At 37.8% G+C, this 17,648-nt stretch overlaps 1 protein-coding gene across 2 annotated transcripts; it reads left to right on the forward strand.

Moving 5' to 3' along the window:
- The first annotated feature begins 8,959 nt into the window (after nt 1–8,959).
- On the forward strand, nt 8,960–17,166 carry LOC133874726 (F-box protein At-B). 2 transcript variants are annotated; one of them, XM_062312605.1, is made up of 5 exons: nt 8,960–9,237; nt 9,326–9,531; nt 14,459–14,549; nt 14,707–14,839; nt 15,002–17,166. In XM_062312605.1, the coding sequence occupies exons 1-5, from the start codon at nt 9,085–9,087 to the stop codon at nt 16,078–16,080; spliced, it is 1,662 nt and encodes a 553-aa protein (XP_062168589.1). In that variant the 5' UTR covers nt 8,960–9,084; the 3' UTR covers nt 16,081–17,166. The 2 variants fall into 2 exon arrangements, with proteins under 2 accessions (XP_062168589.1, XP_062168587.1); XM_062312603.1 differs by having other exon boundaries at nt 8,961–9,237; nt 14,707–17,166.
- The last annotated feature ends 482 nt before the right edge of the window (nt 17,167–17,648 follow it).

The following is a 17,648-nucleotide window of genomic DNA, read 5'->3' on the forward strand; positions in this document are numbered from 1 at the left end:
GTCGTCACTGTGGTAAAACTGGCCACAACAAGGCCAACTGTTTCAAATTGAAGCCTTAGAAGGCCAAGGACAATCAGCTCTATGATGAGCTATTCAACATGATGAAGAGTGCCTTGAGCAGATTGGATACACTGGAGATGGCTCACATCCCTGCCCCAAAAGTCAAGAAAGTATGAGTAAAGAAGGATGAGACCATTCACCTCTTGAGGGGGAGTGGACTCACTTAGAGATAGGTGAGTATTTGGCATGCCTAGGATCATGGTTCCTATCCTAGAGCATGTTCGGATCTATGCATTGCATCTTACATTCATTGACATATTGCTTTGATCATGCTTTGCATCATTGTTTGGAACTTTATCTCATCATTCTCTAGTTTCCTATAGAAAATTTTCTGCAGCTTTTTATGAGGATAACAAAAAAACCACGTCGAGCGACTGTTTTTCTGGAAGTATCAAACCTCTCTATGAGGATAGGCTTGTTTTTCTTGACATTCTAGATTTAGGCTTTGATATCTTAATCTTCATCTCTAAAAAGCATGTGTTTTGTTGTTTTTAGTATGTTTATTTTTCAACAATAAAAAAAAGGGGGGAGATGCAATACAAAAGTTACTTTTTTCTTTTGTTTAGCTTTTCAAATATCTCATGTGCCTTTACCTAACATCTCAGTCTTTTGTGCATTAATGAAATATGCTTATATATAATTGAGATTTCTTTGTTTGATATCTGCTGAGTTTCTTTGCTGCATCTAAAAGCAATATAGTGTATTCCCCTCATGCGAATTTGTGCATTATCCAAAGCTTCCTTACGGTTTTTTTTTTTTTTTTTTTTTTTTTTTTTTTTTTTGTAATATCTCTGGTTTTTAACACTGAAAATTCTGTTAAGATATTTTTTTTTTTTGCTAAGATGGTTAAATTGACAAACTCGCTAGTTGAACCTAGAACCTATAAATTCTGGCATTCTTTCTAAGTTACAGCACCAAGTGTTAAAAAGCAATAAATTCTCAAAAAATATGGATAAATAAAAAAATTCACTACTAATTGAGCTAATAAACTGTTCTTATACTTGTCCCTAAAGAAAGAGTCAGTGATCAAATCATTGTGGAAAGAGACGATCACTAACGGACTAAGTAAAAGAAAAAGTGTTGCGACTTAGGGGAGTGTATCAGATGAGAGTGGCTAGACCCTATTAAGATAAGATTTGACTTTTGACTAATCCAACAATAATTTTTTCTTATTTAGAAAATTCAGTTGTTTTAAACCTTATCAGTGAATATATACCTTGTTGAGAAAGCTTTCACACACGACACACATGGCATGAGTTGAGTAAATATCTGCAGAGAAATTTTTGGCTCATAAAATTACTTGACTCTCAATTATATGTTTTCATATTTTTTATTTGTTATTTGACCGATTTCCCAGTTTTAGGCACATGCATGCTTTGGAGTTAAACATTAGGGAAAAATTCTTTTTTGGCATTTTTCTCCAAAATTTTCAAGTTCTGTGTGGAGCGTCCAGACCATTATGGTCAGAGTTTGGACACATTGATTAGTCCATTAATTAGCTTTGACCTTCCAGATAGGCAACTTAACCATTCGGACACGCGACCTAGGGTTTTATAATTCGTCACTTTCTCCCTGTGCCACACCCCTACTTTGTCTTGAGATTTTTGTTCAAAAAAAAAAAAAAAAAAAAAATCTCGTTCTCTCTAGAGATTTTGGTGTGTTTTTGGCTTTTTGTGCTTTATCTCATATCTTTTTTCCTTATTCTAAGTATGTACTTTCACTCCCTTTCAATTTTTATTTATTTATTTTTTTGGGTTATTTATGTTTTCTAGAACATAAGTTTTTTTTTTGGATATTGGAATATAGTGAGATATTTGCCTAAGGTAAATGTTTGCTTGCTAGGGTTAGAATATTTTTAAGCATTGTTTTTATTAACATACTTCTATTGTTTGTCTTTTAGTTACATGCATGCACGTAATATTGCTTGGTGTATTTTAGGTTTGCATGTACTATAGTATTTGGTCAATATTTGCTATGCATGCAACTGTTATTTTTGCATGATCTATACTAGTTTTGCATGTGCAATTACAATTGGACTAGATCATTTTTTTTTTTTTTTGCATGCTTATATTTGATCATATTGTTTCTGACATGCAAGTGGAATCTAATTGTTTTAGATTTTAATTGTTGTTTTGGGAATTTTCTGATATGCTAATGAAATCTATATATATATATATATATATATTTTAAATTGGTTCATGTTTTGGATTTTTTTTATTATTATTTTATGTTTTGCTTTACAAATATGCCGAGCCAAAACAAGAAGTCAAAAATAGAGATTGCGGCTACAATGGCAAGGATTGAGAAACAAACCATAGTGATAGAGCGGGCAGTTGTAAGGATGTCATGGTCCCTCATTTTGACTTCATCAATCAGATCTTTCAAGAGAATGGTTGGCAAAACATGTTTATTTGCAACAAAGTCTACACTAGACTTGTGCGAGAATTCTATGCGAATTTGAAGATAGATCAAATTGATCAGTTTTATCCAATCTTGGAGACCAAAGTGCGTGGACAAGCAATCATAGTTGATCTTGCTCTTATTAGCACAGTGGCTCACATCCCACTAGTTCCTACTTCTGGGATTCTGTATCCAGATTCGGTAGACCCCCCTTCCATTGAAGACTTGAGGTTGTTGTTTGATCCTTAAGGGCTCAAGATTGGCATGAAGACATGAAGAACATTCCAATCGGATGGCTGCAATCTCCTCACCTGCTCCTGGCTCGCATTAAGATGCATAATTTATGGCCACTCTCCAGGAACAGCAATATCGCCATTCGAAGGGCCAGATATTTATATGCAATCATTCAACGAGTTCCGTTCTGCCTTTGCAAGCACATAGTTCTGACTATGATGGAGATGCCGGAGGAACATTGATAAATCTTGAATTACTCGATTCAAGACCCCTTAATTTACATTTGTTAGACCTAGTTTGTGTTGTATATATAATGTTTTGTTGTAGTTTTGTTTTATGTCTTATTTTCAGGTCTTAGTTGAAATCTAGTTTAAAACACTTGAATTAGACCTGAAAATACATCAATGGTAATTTGGTCATTTCCAGAGTTTGAAGCTGATCCTGAAAAGATGAAAAATTGACCAAGGCAAATCGATCGATCCAAAGTCGATCGATCGATTATTTATGCAGCCACGAAGTCGATCGATTGAACCTGGATATTTTTCGAGAAATTCTTAGGATGTCGACATGCTTTGTGTGTATGAAATTAATCAAATTTGGGCGGTTCACAGAGGATGTCGACACTATTTTGTGTGGCAAAAAATCGATCTTTGATGTCACCTTTGTAAATTAAATCTCTATATATATGAGATTAGGATTTAGGGTTTAAACATGCATCTTTTGGGTATTTCGGATTTGCTCAGGTGTATCAACTTAACTTATTGTATTTTTAGTTTCTTTTGATGCAACTCTCTAGACCGAAATCCAGAGAGCTTAATTCCTTTGTTGTTCTTTCTTTAAATTTCATGTTCTAGTTTAGTTTTGTATTTTCTTGTCTTGTCTTTCTTGTAATCCGAATTTCTTAAGTTTTAATTTATTGTTTTAGTTCATTTTCTTCTTGTTTATTTATTGTTTTCCATAGATTTCATGCATAGATTAGATTCAATTATGCGTAGCTAAATTAGTTCTTAGGGTTTGATCAAAATCTTCTCCAAAAATCATGAAGTGTTCTTGATGTTCTTAGGATTTTCTAAATGTGTTTGATGATCGTGAAGGGCTAGAAGATCTCAAAACCCATGCTAAAAGGTTTTGTTTTCAAGATTCCAATCTACTTATTCATAAAAAAAGTTGAACTTGTCTATGAGTTTTCTTAGATTTCTTGAATAAAACTCAACGTTCTTGAAAGAAAACGATGTCTTTTGCAATGATTCCATTTGACATGATGTGTGTTTACTTATTAGAGTCACCTTATAGGATATGCTAGGGAACAACTGTCATTTCATACCTTTGGTAGTGTAAAATGTCTTTCCATTGTAGTTTAATCTTTACATGGAATAGATCGGTGTGAAACTAGATACCTTATTATTGTGGCCTAATTAGGGTGTTCACGCATTGTGTATGCTTATTAGGATGTGTTATAGAGTAGTAAGCTAGGGAGCATTAATCCCCCACACCTTTGGTAGTATAATCGTTTTTCAATTATAGTTTAAATCTTTACGTGGTAAGTGTTTGATGTGAAACTAGATGCTTTATGATTACGTCCTAACGAAAGTATTTTCATGTCGAGGTCGTCGTAATGGTTGACGCCCATTACGCGCTCATATCATGCATGTTAGGAAGATCCATATAGACTTTAAGCATTTCATTGGTTGATGATTGGATAAGATCAATACCCTAAGTTTCCTTTAAGTTTGTTTTCATTTTCCACTTTCATTTCTTCATTTTACTTGTTGTAGCTTCAATTCTACAACCTTTACTTTTGTTTTCTTTTTCAAAGTCAAGTTACATACACTCATTAAGTATCCTGTTACGCAAAACAACCTCCAATCTCTGTGGTTCGATAACCCTTACTATAGTACAATTGATTCGTACTATTGCGAAGTGGTTCAATATATAAATTTAAAATCCACGTAGTCGAGTTGACTACCAAACATCAAATGAGATTACCCTATGGCTGCTTGGTGACTAGGATTTGTCTGAGGTTTGTGCAAGACATTCTTGCATATGAGAGCAGATCTGCTCTAAGCAGACTAGATCTAAGACATGGGTAACAAATAACCCTTCACACCGAACTATCTAGGTTGTGAGAGATAACCCCTCACATCTAACCTTCATCCCATAAATCGCCCATAAGAGCATATTTACAGAGAAGAAAATTCTTATTCAAAGCCAAAATACGACCAGCAAACAGCAGCAGTGGCCAGGGTGGAGATGAACGACTCATCACGGAGGTAGATGAACGGATGCATAGTAGAAATGCCAAAATTGATGATCTAGTTGGAGAACACCTACAAAACAAAGAAAGAAATAAAGAAAAGAAAAGAAAAAATAATAAATAAATAAATAAAACTAGAATGGGAAGGGGAGGGTAGGAGCAGGGTGTAGAAATGGAAAGGGAGAGGAGGAGGGAGCAGATCTGCTCCCTCCTCCTCTCAGATCTGTTTTCTGAGGGGTGAGGTCTAGGGTCGGCTAGGAGGAAGAGAGAAAGAAAAACTCTTTTCTTTTCTTTTTTAAAACATGTGAGAGGCTTTTTTTGATTACATTAAATGTTGAGTGAAAGATTTCGTTTTATTTTGTATTCATAAAAAAATATATATTTTGTTTCTTTTTCTTTGTATTTTTTTTTTTTTTTGGAAGTTTAGAGATATATTTATTTTATTTGTATTGAAATATAATAAGTATCACACCAACAATATGAGAAATTCCTTCTAATTTTCATCAATGCTTTGATAATCAAAATCTAGGTTTTTTTTTTTGCAATTTTTTTTCTTTATCAAAATATTGCTATTGGAACAAAGATTTCAAATTATATTTTCTGTTTCAAAAGAATGCAACAAATGATTTGATTGTTGTACAAAAAAGGAATAGAAATGCTTTTAAAACACCAAAGAGATAATTAAGCATTGAACTTCATGTGAGAGGATTTATTTGATTGCAACAAAATATTAAGTGAAATATTTTATATTCATAACAAAAAAAAAAAAAAAAGTTTTGTTTATTTTGCTCTTTGTTTTTTATTTTTTTGAATGTTCAGAATTATATGAGTTTTATTTATTCAAAAATATCAAACCAACAATATTAGACATTTCTGGTAATTTTCTATCAATACTTTAATAATCAGAATCTAAGCTTTTTTCTTGCTATTCTTTTTCCTTTATACTTCTTTTCATTTTAAACTACATGTATGAGGAAAAATATTTGAACATGTTTTAATATTATTTAACATGTTTGGTAATGTACTGGTGCATAACTTTTAGAATGATATATTATTTTACACGCATTTTTTAACCTATAATGAAAAGTACGATAGAAATACATTTAAATTTTGAAATTAAATTATAATGAAGTGCGCGGGTTTTGTGCTAGTTAAAGCACTCTCAATGGCTTATGTATATCTCAAATATAAAATAGGGGTAATTACCTTTTTTCCCCCATCAACTACCAGCTATTGTCAACATGGTCCCATGAACTGACACCTCGAACAAAAGAGAGCATCCAACTACCAACTTTACATACTTTGCCTCATTCCGTCAGTTTAATTCGTAAAAAGACTTAAATAGCCTAATTCAAATTCAAAAATGACATAAATGCCCTCAACTTTTTTAAACATATTAATTTTAATATTTTTTTATTAATTACTGTTGGAGGGCATTTTGGTCTTTAAACCAAAATTAACGCCCAAAAATGGAATATTCCGTCCAAGTTAACGGGATTCCCTGACAGAGGGGGGCAAAGTATGTAAAGTTGGTAGTTGGATGCTCTCTTTTGGTCGAGGTGCCAGTTTATGGGAGCATGTTGACAATGGCTGGTAGTTGATGGAGGGAAAAAGTAATTACCCCTATAAAATAACTAACTAAAACCCACTTTATCTAGTTTAGCTAATGGGTTTTAAAATGTATCATACATTTAATTATCTATTCTTAACTCTATATTGTTTCTTTATTACTTTTTAATTATCTTATTTTTTTACTATCTTTTTTTCTATTTTTCAATCTGTCATATTGGTCAACAATCGCTTTGTTAAAATGATCATTTTCTAATGCAAATTTTCTATGGTCATTTTTTCTCAAACGACCATTTTCTAATAATCATATTTTTCAATAGTCGTTTTGTTAAATCTGTCATTTTTCTAACACAATAACTTTTAAATGGTCATTTTTCTAACTGTCATTAAGGGTTGATCCTATCATAATCTTCTATGTAACCAAAACTAATCGACCTAAACCAATCAATTGTTGCTGCATAATAATATGCTCTTTAAGTAATAATAGAATGATCTGATGGCCTGGTAGAGTGATAAAATTCTAATAAATTCAACTTGTTTTATACAAAACTTTGAACATTTGTACCGTTGGGGAACATGGTCCCGCTATTGGGAACCTGAATCGTCGCACACGAACCCACCAAGAGACCGAGTCACATTATTAGCCTCATTCTCACACTCGTTCCTAATGCTCCCCCGGATGTTCGGCGTGGTCGATGTAATGTCCTAGAAAATATTTAATGGATTTATTAGGATAAAATAAAAATAAGTTTATTTGGTGTGTTAAAATAAATAAAATGATTCTATAGATTTGTAATTGGTAGCCGAGAAAATAAAAATGCAAGAGAATATTTCTAAAGTCTAAAAAGAATTAAGAATTACAAAAAATAGAAGTAGTAGTTTGAATAAAAGTCTTTTCTCTTCTAGTGAGAGAAGACGAGTAATAGTAGTTGTTTTCATTTAAAGTTCTACTTGAATAGCAATAGATTATCTAGTTGAATGTATGGGATAACTCTATTTAGAATAGAGTTATTCTCTTATGGGGAGTTTGCTAACTTTATTGTGTATTAAAAAGAAGGATTATGGAATATATGTTATGTTGAAAAAAAAAAAAATTAGTTCACATCAATTGGTATCAGAGCCAGGCGTTTTTCTTCTTGAATAGCCAGAAGTTTGTTTACCCAAGAGGACCGGTTTCCCTCAAAAGAAACCAAATATTCTACAATAATCTCTGATCCACAACATCACCATGTCTTTCCAATTTTTCTGGAATAAAGAGGAACGAGCATAGCTAGAAAATAGTAGATCAGTTTTCCTAGCGATGGTTGCTAAATCCACCAAGCAGATGGAGGAGCATAAAAGAAAAATTGAAAGTTTTTCTCCTCCATGCCCCTCTCCAGCAATCCAATCATTGCCCATAACACTTACCCCTACGGCTACCACCATCACAAAAAATAGGAAGAAAAGAGTTGCTGAAGCAACAAAGATCCATCCAAGTCGACGTTCAACCAAACCACTGTCGACCAACCGCAAATCCGCCCACCCCAGTTGCAGATCCAGACGTCACCGGAGCTAGCAACGCCGACAACACTACAAGGGTCCACATTGCAACAATCTCCTTAGCCCATGCAGCCAACGGATCAGAAACCAGCGCCATAAGCCCATGTCGCCATCTCTTCAGCCCGTACTACCAACAAACAAAACAAAAGCATCACCCTCAGACGAAGATTTGCACTATTCAATTCCTAGGTTTATTCTTTACTCTGGTGCAAGTGAGTTAAATGAACGACGAGCTTTTGTGTGGCTTAGAAAAAGGAAAAAAAAAAAAAAAAAAAGGACACAATTTCCTTGTTTTTCCCTTGAGGACAAGGGAAAGGTTAGTGAGAGGGAATGATGTAATCCTAATCTGTAAGGATTATATCTTTATTTAAATAACTTATTTAGTCTAAATAGAAGTAGTAGTTTGAATAAAAGTCTTATCTCTTCTAGTGAGAGAAGACGAGTAATAGTAGTTGTTTTCATTTAAAGTTCTATTTGACTAGCAATAGGTTATCTAGCTAAATGTATAAGATAACTCTATCTAGAATAGAGTTATACTCCTATGGGAAGTTTGCTAGCTTTATTGTGTATTTAAAGGAAGGATTATGGAATATATGTTATGTTGAATTTTGTTAAGTAAAATACAGTCTCACAGTGTTTTTGGGAGTTCATGGCTCACTCGAAATAGCCAACCTATCCATTCTTATGTTTTGTATTAATTGGTTCACATCAAATCACTACTACTAATAATGAATACTAATTTACTCTAACTATTTCTATTAGACTTAATTTCATAAAAATCTGTGTTAATCAATCCCCATAAACGAATGAGAGAAGAAGAAAAATAAGAAAACAGGCACAACCATGAAACTATGAAAGTATACGTAGCACGCAAACACGAGAGAGAGCTTGCTCTTGGGAGGAGCCCATAGAATGGCCCACTGGATCCGTAAAGTGGGCTGCTTTCTTAGCAGAAAGACCCATAAAGAAGACTTGCAGAAATGTAAAAACTCCGTAGCCGTAGGCAAAGCTGAAAGAAGAGGAGGAAGATGGAGTTGGAGGCAGTTCCATTCGGGGTAATGGTAAAAGAGGTGCTCCTGAAGTTGGACACGGAGACGCTTTGCTCGGTGGCATGTGTCAGCAGAGCCCTCCGATTCTCCGTCTCCCAAGCCCTTCCCTTACTCTCCTCTCTCCATCTATCCGTATATCTCTCTCTCTCTCTCACTCTTCTCCCCCCCCCAAGAGTTTAAACCCAATTTGTGAATGACTATAATTTGTTTGTAATGGCAGGCATTTTCTCCGGATGCCCAGACTCTGGCTCACATTCTTTACAGGTGCAGCGGCCTTAATTGCCTCACCCTCAATTGCCTCCGCCTCGATGATTCGTCTCTGGGGAGATTCCTCGGTCCGCATCTCCAGGAGCTGAATCTTCTCAGCTGCTCTTTGCTCTCTTATCAAATTCTTGCTTCCATCGGGGAAACCTGCCCCAATCTAAGGTATCACCCCAATTTCACTTTTGTATCAACTCTGCTCACTAGATAAACAAATCGAATTGAAACTCTGAGGCAAGCCTTTTCTTGCTCTCAATGAGCTTCAAAGAGACTCTGCTCACTAGTAAGCAGGTGCGAAAACGAATTTTCTTGTCCGATAGCTCGGGGTATGGCTATGTCGGATTTCGATTCCCAAGTGCTCCAGCTTTCGAGGAGAGGGGTACGGGGGGTGCTCTTTCAATCCCCTGGAGTTCCCCTTGTAGTCAAAGGGTGGCGCCTGACCTTCATCGACTAGATAGACCCTTATTTACTTTCTGAAAAAGCGATCTGAGACATAATCTGCCTAAGTAGATAAATAATTTGTTTTCCAAGATCAAAGTTATCCACTTCTCCAGGGGGGGAGTACACCTCCTCTTTTTTCCAGGGTCTTGTATCTCTTCTCGACTTATTCTTCATCGGTATTCTTACCCGCATACTTCCGAATATAATGAAGAAGCTGCGCGAAAGCATTGCAAAATTTTTGAGACAGCTCAAGTTCATGCGCTTTTTTTCTCTATTCCTCGAGAGTTCTGGGCAGAGGTTGTCCTAACCTTCGTCTATCTGATTCACCGTCTTTTGTCTTCCGTTCTTTCTGGCATTTCTCCAAACCCCCTATCCTCTCAGACTCCCCCTAACCATTCTTGCCTCCATGTTCTTTGCTCTCATACCATTGTTTTTGCACATCAATCAGAGTCAGCTGACTAGGCCTCTCAAGTGCAATGTAATTATGCGCATGTGCTACTTAACATTTTATTTAACTTGCCCAAAAAACAAAATTTCAATTCTAAGACAAATGGATGATTAAATCAGGCATTGCCTTCTTTTATCATTGGTGATACCATTTGCCAAGGGCCCACTTGGGCCTCGGTCTACGTCAGGCCCCATCGGCCCTTAGGCCCAGCAAGGCCAATTTACCCCTCGAGTTGGGCTGTGCCTGTCGGCTGGCGAGGACCAGTACCGATAGGTTAGCCCCCTTCCCAAGGGAAGTCACCGATTGACGGTCCCTAGCCCGCTGGATGCGTTACGAGGGCCCCATTACAACAAACAATAGGAACATATTGACGATTGTGTTGAGGGAAATGTTTGCTGGCCACTAACTATGTCACGACAACCCTGTATTGAGAAATTGCAGCGGGATTTCTTGCCGGGCGGAGTCGGTGACGAGCGTAAGTTCCATCTAGTCAATTGGTCCAAGAATTGTGCTTTGCTTTCCACATGAAGTTTGGAGGTTAGGAACTTTATTCGGTTTAATTGAGCTTTCTTGGAGAAATGGTTTTGGAGTTACGCCACAAAAAGGGAAGCTTTGTGTAGATTGTTGGTGGAAACTAAATATGAGATCATGTGGGGTAGGTGGTGCTCCAATGAGGTGTACGGGTCCTATGTGCGGGGGTGTAGAAAAACATTGGGAGAGGGGGGTGTAGAAAAACATTGGGAGAGGATGGGGGGATTTCTCTAGATTCGTGAGATTTAAGGTGGAAGATGGGTCTAAGATGGGTCTAGTCAAACCTTAAAGGAAACTTTCTCGATTTTGTTCAGTATTTGCCCATTTTAAGGAGTCCTTGATGGTTACGCTATTTTCGAACGACATCGGTTAGTGGAATATTACCTTTATTAGATCCGTGCATTGGGAGATGGAGATAGTAACCTCTTTCTTCAATCTCTTGTACTCTATCAGGTCGAATCGGGGAGGCAAGGGTAGTATATGTTGACTCCCTTAAAAAAGGCGGACATTCGAGGTTAGATTTTTTTATAATGCGCTTAACCACTGCCTCCCCCCTTGCTTTCCCTTGGAAGAGCATTTGGAGAAATAAGGTGACTACAAGATTGGCTTTCTTTGTTTGGATAGTAGTGCCTAAGGAGGATCCTGACCTTGGATAATCTAAGAAAAAGGCAAGTCATAGTAATGGATTGGTGTTGCATGTGCAGGAAGAGCAGGGAATCCATTGATCATCTTTTTGCTCCATTGCGAAGTTGCTAGTCTTGTGGGTATCGGTTTTTCGTCTTTTTGGGTGATGCCCTTATGGTTGGCAGAGCTATTGGCTAACTTGAGAGGCTAGATTCATAGTCACTATAATTTAGAAGCATGAAGGATGAGCCCCCATTGCCTGATGTGGTGTATATGGAGAGAACGCAATTCTTGAAACTTTGAAGATTGTGAGAACACTGTGGTAGAGTTAAAAGATATAATGTTCAAAGCACTTTATGGGTAGATGGCTGCTACCAACTGTGCTTGCTTTTCTAATTTCCAAGAATTTTTAGATTTGTGTTCTTCTTCCTCTCCCTAAGTGGGTGTTTCTTGTATACTCCATGTGTACATAGGTTGTGTCCCTTTGTGCTTTTGATAAATTGGTTTACTTATATGAAAAAAAGACATTCCTCTTTCCTCCTGCCATAGCAATTTATACCACAATTGGGCCTCTTCTTCCGGTGGAATGATGTGAGTGCTACTCTTTCGTCGATTGGTGTGCCATGATATTGAAAAAATTGCTCGGCTTGACCTAACCAACTTCTTGGATCTTCTTCATCGTTGAATCATAGAAAATCCAAATTAAAAGTTCTTAGGAAATGAGTGGTGCGATTGACTGGTATTGCACCGGTTAGCATTGCTCCTATTCCCCGTTGGAAGTTTCTCCTACTTTTGGTATAGTTTTAGGCCCTCCATGGTTTGGCAACAATTGAAACAACTGGCTAAGTCGTTCCATAAATTGCTGATGTCCGTTGGAAAGCGATTGCATGGTGTGCTCCATTTGCTCGGCCCATCCCTCCATTCCTAGGCTTTGACATCACTTTAGTACAGATCTGACCGAAGTTTTTGTCTTGGAACCTGTATTGAAGCTATGACAGAAAACAAAAATGAACCTTTGAAATTTTCTGGCTATTGCGAGGGAGCCAAGTCCTCCACATAAACAATTTTAATGAATCACAAATGAGATTATTTTATTAATAACAGTGAGCTCCTTATATGCATTAAGGCTCCGACCAATTTTCTAATCTAACAAATACAAAGCTTTTTTTATTTTATTTTTATTTTTTATAAATAATGTCATATCATTAAAAAGCGCAGATGGGCACAACTCTAGTACACAAGAAATATACAAAAGTGCCCATAATCAGAGGAAACAAAGGAGCAGGAAATTAAAAACTATACAAACATAACACGACTCGGGGTATGAGCGAGACCCATACAAATAACATATTAAGCACATTTCGACACAACTCCAACACTGGCATCTCTACATCTTCAAAATGTCGTGCATTCCGCCCACGCTAAATACCCCACATAACACACAAAGGAACCTGCTTCCAAATTTGTTGAACTTGACCACGACCAAGCGAATTGCTCCAACTACTCAACAAATCCAGCACCTGTTGCGGCATTACCCACTCCACACCAAACAACCTATAGAAAAAACTCCAGATATCCCGTGCAACATCACAGTGAAGTAAGAGGTGTTCAATGGATTCCCTACTCTTTTTGCTCATACAACACCACTGAACCACTACTATATGATGCCTACGCAAGTAGTCATGCGTCAATATCTATCCTAAGGCCGCTGTCCACACAAAAAAAGACACCCGCAACGAGGCCTTAACACGCCAAATACTCTTCCAAGGAAAAGAGACAACCTCTTGACTAGCTAAGGCTAAAGACTTCACTTCAAAATGCCCCCTTTTAGAGAGACTCCACACTAACCTGTCAACCGCTCCATGCCGAGTCCGATGAGAATACAAACGCTCATATAATGAAAGGACCATCTCCACCTCCCAATCTTGTGCAAGTCACGTAAAGACAACATTCCAATGTGTAACTCCATCTACCAAAGACAAATTACCACCCCAAGCGTCTGGAAAACGAGCAATACTGAACAAAACTGGATAATAGAACTTTATGAGCCTATCTCCACACCACAAATCATGCTAAAATCGTACATTATACCCATCTCCCACCTCCAATCGCACAAACTTATAAAAAAATATCATATCCCTTTCGAATATACTTCCAGACACTCACACCATAAGACCTTCAGCCGCTAATGAACACCAACCACCCCTCAAACTCCCATACTTAACTTCAATCACCAATCTCCATACAGCCTCCTGCTCCTGAACAAATCTCCACATCCACTTCCCCAATAAAGCTCGACTAAACTGAATCAAATTTCAAACTCTCAAACCACCTTCCTTAATTGGAGTACAAATTGTATGCCAGTTTACTAAATGAAATTTTACCTCATCCCCAATGCCACTCCAAAAAAAATCCCGTTGTAGTCTCTCAAGTCTCTTAGCCACAATCACAGGAATGGGGAACAACGATAAGTAATACGTAGGCCCTATTCCTAATTTGATGAACATCTTGACAAATCCTAAAAAAGAATAGGAGTTTGATATGAGTTTATTTTATCTAAAGAACCCATACTTATCCCTATATTGACAAAATTTACTAACTGAAAGAGTTGCAACACATTTAAAAGGGATCATGTTTAAAAGTTGCCACAAGAGACGCTCCACTAAATGTGAAATTGTTTAGTAAGTACGAAAACGAGAATTTGATGCTGAGATGAGACTTTTCCACACTCAATTCCCCATGCAAGTCACTGCTCCTTTAGACTTTGGATAGTTTCTGTGGCGTATGAGAACTCAATTATTTCTGAAACCAGTTATTGAAAACAATTTTGGAATTATGTATCTGCTTTCAGGACATAGATTAGAAACATATTGAGGATAAGGAGAACAGGTTCCCAGGCAAAGACTAAGGCTATTTGCTTGTTAATCTTATTCTATTAGCTCATCTCATTTGACACATTTTTTTAACTGCAGTAGCAAACCATCCAAGCACTAACACCTGAAGCATTTTATCTCTAAATTATTTTTTGTTTCCCATGTTTCATGTCAGGGTGCTTATGCTGGAATTGGTAGAGCAGGAATCACCTGAAGTATTCAAGAGTAACCTTGCCCGAATGCTTAGTGGGTGCTTGTACTTGGAGGTAAGATAAAGTGACCCAACCCTTTTCTTTAGATGGTTACTTTACTTCTCCGTCGATGCTCTTTCAAAATATTTTGACTTACACATGAGGAAGTATGTTTGTCAGCTCAACCATGTTTGACTAAAAGAATTGAAGTGTCTCTTTCATACTGGTTCAGTCACTCTGTCTAAAGATTCGAGGAACAGATGTTGATGCAAGTGCTTTCCAGTCTGTTCAATTCTTCCTGCCCAAAACTCTCAGAATCCTGAAGTTACACCCAGTGCTTGAGCAAGATGGGATCCAGCTCATAAGTAAACTTCAAGTTGATAGGACTTTTTCTGAGACAGCTGATTTTTGCATCACCTTCTCTCCATTAACAGCGGGTTTTTCATTGCAGTGCTTGTCACTGGTCTTAGATATTATATCCGATGAGCTAATCATTTTGATCACCAACTCTCTTCCTCTTTTGATAGAGCTGGATCTTGAAGACAGACCACATAAGGAGCCATTACTGCACCACGACTTGACCAACAATGGGCTTCAGTCCTTGGGCTTTTGTCATCGTTTAACAAGTCTCTCACTTATACGGAGTAGACGGAATCACCAAGTGTCATTCAAAAGAATAAATGATATGGGCATGTTTCTCCTTTCTGAGGGCTGCAAAGGTCTAGAGTCAGTGAGACTTTGTGGGTTCTCTAGAGTTAGTGATGCTGGCTTTGCATCAATTCTACACTCCTGCCAGAGGTTGAAGAAATTTGAAGTCCGTAATGCCTTATTTTTGTCAGACTTGGCCTTTCATGATCTCACTGGGGTCCCTTGTCCCCTTGTTGAGGTGAGATTGTTGTCATGCAGTCTTATAACCAGCGAAACTGTGAAAAAACTGGCCTGTTCTAGGAGCTTGGAGGTGCTTGACCTATGTGGCTGCAAGAGTATAGCAAATTCCTGCCTGAGCTCCATTTCCTGTCTTCATAGATTGACTTCAGTGAATCTCTCGGGAGCTGACGTTACCAACTATGGTTTATCTATTCTTGGTCAGGGTAGTCCACCGATTACACATTTGTGTATAAGAGGCTGCAAGAGGGTAACTGATGAAGGACTCTCTCTTTTGCTCCATGGTGGAGGGACAATTAGCAAATCATTGTCAGCCCTGGATTTGGGACACATGCCAGGAATATCAGATAAAGCAATACTTACAATTGCTAAGGCTGGTATAGGCATTACCGAGTTATGTATTAGGTATTGCTTTAATGTGACTGATTCATCAGTGGAAGCCTTAGCTATGAAGAGAAGGTTCCAAGATGAAAGTAAACTACTTCGAAGGCTTGATCTTTTTAATTGCATTGGCTTGTCTGTTGAATCAATGAGGTCACTGAAGAGGCCTTCATTCCCTGGATTACATTGGCTTGGTATTGGGCACACGCGTTTGACCGGCAAAAGAACTGCTGTTTTAACTGAAATTTGCAGGGAGCGACCATGGCTGACTCTGTGTTTGGATGGCTGTGAAATGGGATGTCATGATGGATGGCAATTTCATGGACCGGATTATCGTTGATCTTGATTCTGGCGTTAATGAATTCCTTCCCCCCACCCCCACACCCCCCCCCCCCCCCCTTTTTTTTACCATAATAGATGTGTTGCAACTGCACATAGTTTCCCTCAGAAATCATGCAGGACAAATCCCCCATTGTTTGCTTTTTTCCTCAGAAAGTATAGCCCCGCGAGGCCAAGGTGGGGGTTGGGCTCCGGCTCAGGAGCTGTAGCTGGGCAGAGATGTTCACCTGTGTCTGTTTGAGGTATAGTCAGTTCACCGGGAGGATTTAATTTAAAGTTTTCTCCTGGAAATTTTACTAAAATTCTCACAGCATCTTCCCCGCTCACCCGAAAACTTTTTTCTCTGAAAAACCTCCAGATCCAAAAGCCATGGGAGGGAAGCTCTGTCATCTTCTCTTTCTTCTCTCCTCCTCCTCCTTTCCCTCTTTGCTTATGCCTTTTTTAAGGCTCCTATCCTGTTAGAGTTTTCTCTAGCCTTATCTGCCCCTTTGGAGGCCCTTTATCTACTTTCCTTACCATCAACATAGCTTTCATTAGCCATCTCTCTCCTCTACCGTGCCTTTCGCCAAATTTGGATATTATCCCAAGTCGAATTTTTCGAAGTTAGATCTACATTCTTAAGCCAAATTTAGCACGACATGTACCTTTTCATCGTATTCCCCGTCTTCTTCCGCCTCTATCAACATTGCGCCGGGACTTATTTGGACATCCACGCACCGGAGCATGGCTTGCATGCGCTAGCGAATGAATCTCACTCACTAACATGTGGTGGGTACGTTCCTCATCCCAGCCTTCTCATGCTTCTGTTGTCAGTTGTTTTGTGGTCTTCACGGGCCGGCGCCGGTGATGTTCAGTCATGCTTGTAGCCTTAGTTCATCCCTTCCGATATTGTGATGATCTTGTTTTGCTATTTTTGTATTTATAGGCTTTTTGTTATTATGTTGTTTTAAATCCACACCTTGCTTAACCGCCTTTACTGGCGGCCTCGGTTCTTGACATTTGTGCTAAGAATTAATAGGGTCGCGTTATTCATTTGATACATTCCCTCTTAATTTATGCCTTCTCTGGTGCTGAAGGTTAACCTCAACATGTTGGATTGTGGCTCCCAACATACTTTCAAAGTTACATACTACAGACCGCTTCACTGCATAGCTTGATTCGCTTATGGGCAACATGGGAATGATATTGAATCAGAGCATCGTTCAATTTTTTTTCTATTTAAAAAGGGGCAGGTGAAAAACCTCCATGCACTTCTTCCTACTCCTGCAGTTGTATAGAATTTATCTAGAAAATCAAGAAAGCCAGACTTCCCAAAGCAAAGGCGTGAACAAAAAACACCAACCCGTGAGCACAAGCACAAACAAACAACAACGATATTGTGCAAATATTTTTTACCAATAATATGCATAATTAGTAAAAGTTTTCCAATGCATAAAATTAGCAGCTTTATTGGCATCGACTGTTTCAATTATTTATATTAACAAATTATACAGCTAATTCAATCTCTGCAAGCATTTCATTCAATCAGGCCAAACATTACCCAATGAAAGGCAGCGTCACAATTAAACA

This window comes from Alnus glutinosa, chromosome 8 (genome assembly GCF_958979055.1).
Source record: "Alnus glutinosa chromosome 8, dhAlnGlut1.1, whole genome shotgun sequence".
Lineage (NCBI taxonomy): Eukaryota > Viridiplantae > Streptophyta > Magnoliopsida > Fagales > Betulaceae > Alnus > Alnus glutinosa.

Coding starts and splice junctions, on each gene's coding strand:
- LOC133874726 (XM_062312603.1), top strand. CDS start 9,085: ATGGAGTTGGAGGCAGTTCCATTCGGGGTAATGGTAAAAGAGGTGCTC. Junction 9,238..9,325: donor TCTCCTCTCTCCATCTATCC/GTATATCTCTCT, acceptor TTGTAATGGCAG/GCATTTTCTCCGGATGCCCA. Junction 14,550..14,706: donor GTGGGTGCTTGTACTTGGAG/GTAAGATAAAGT, acceptor ATACTGGTTCAG/TCACTCTGTCTAAAGATTCG.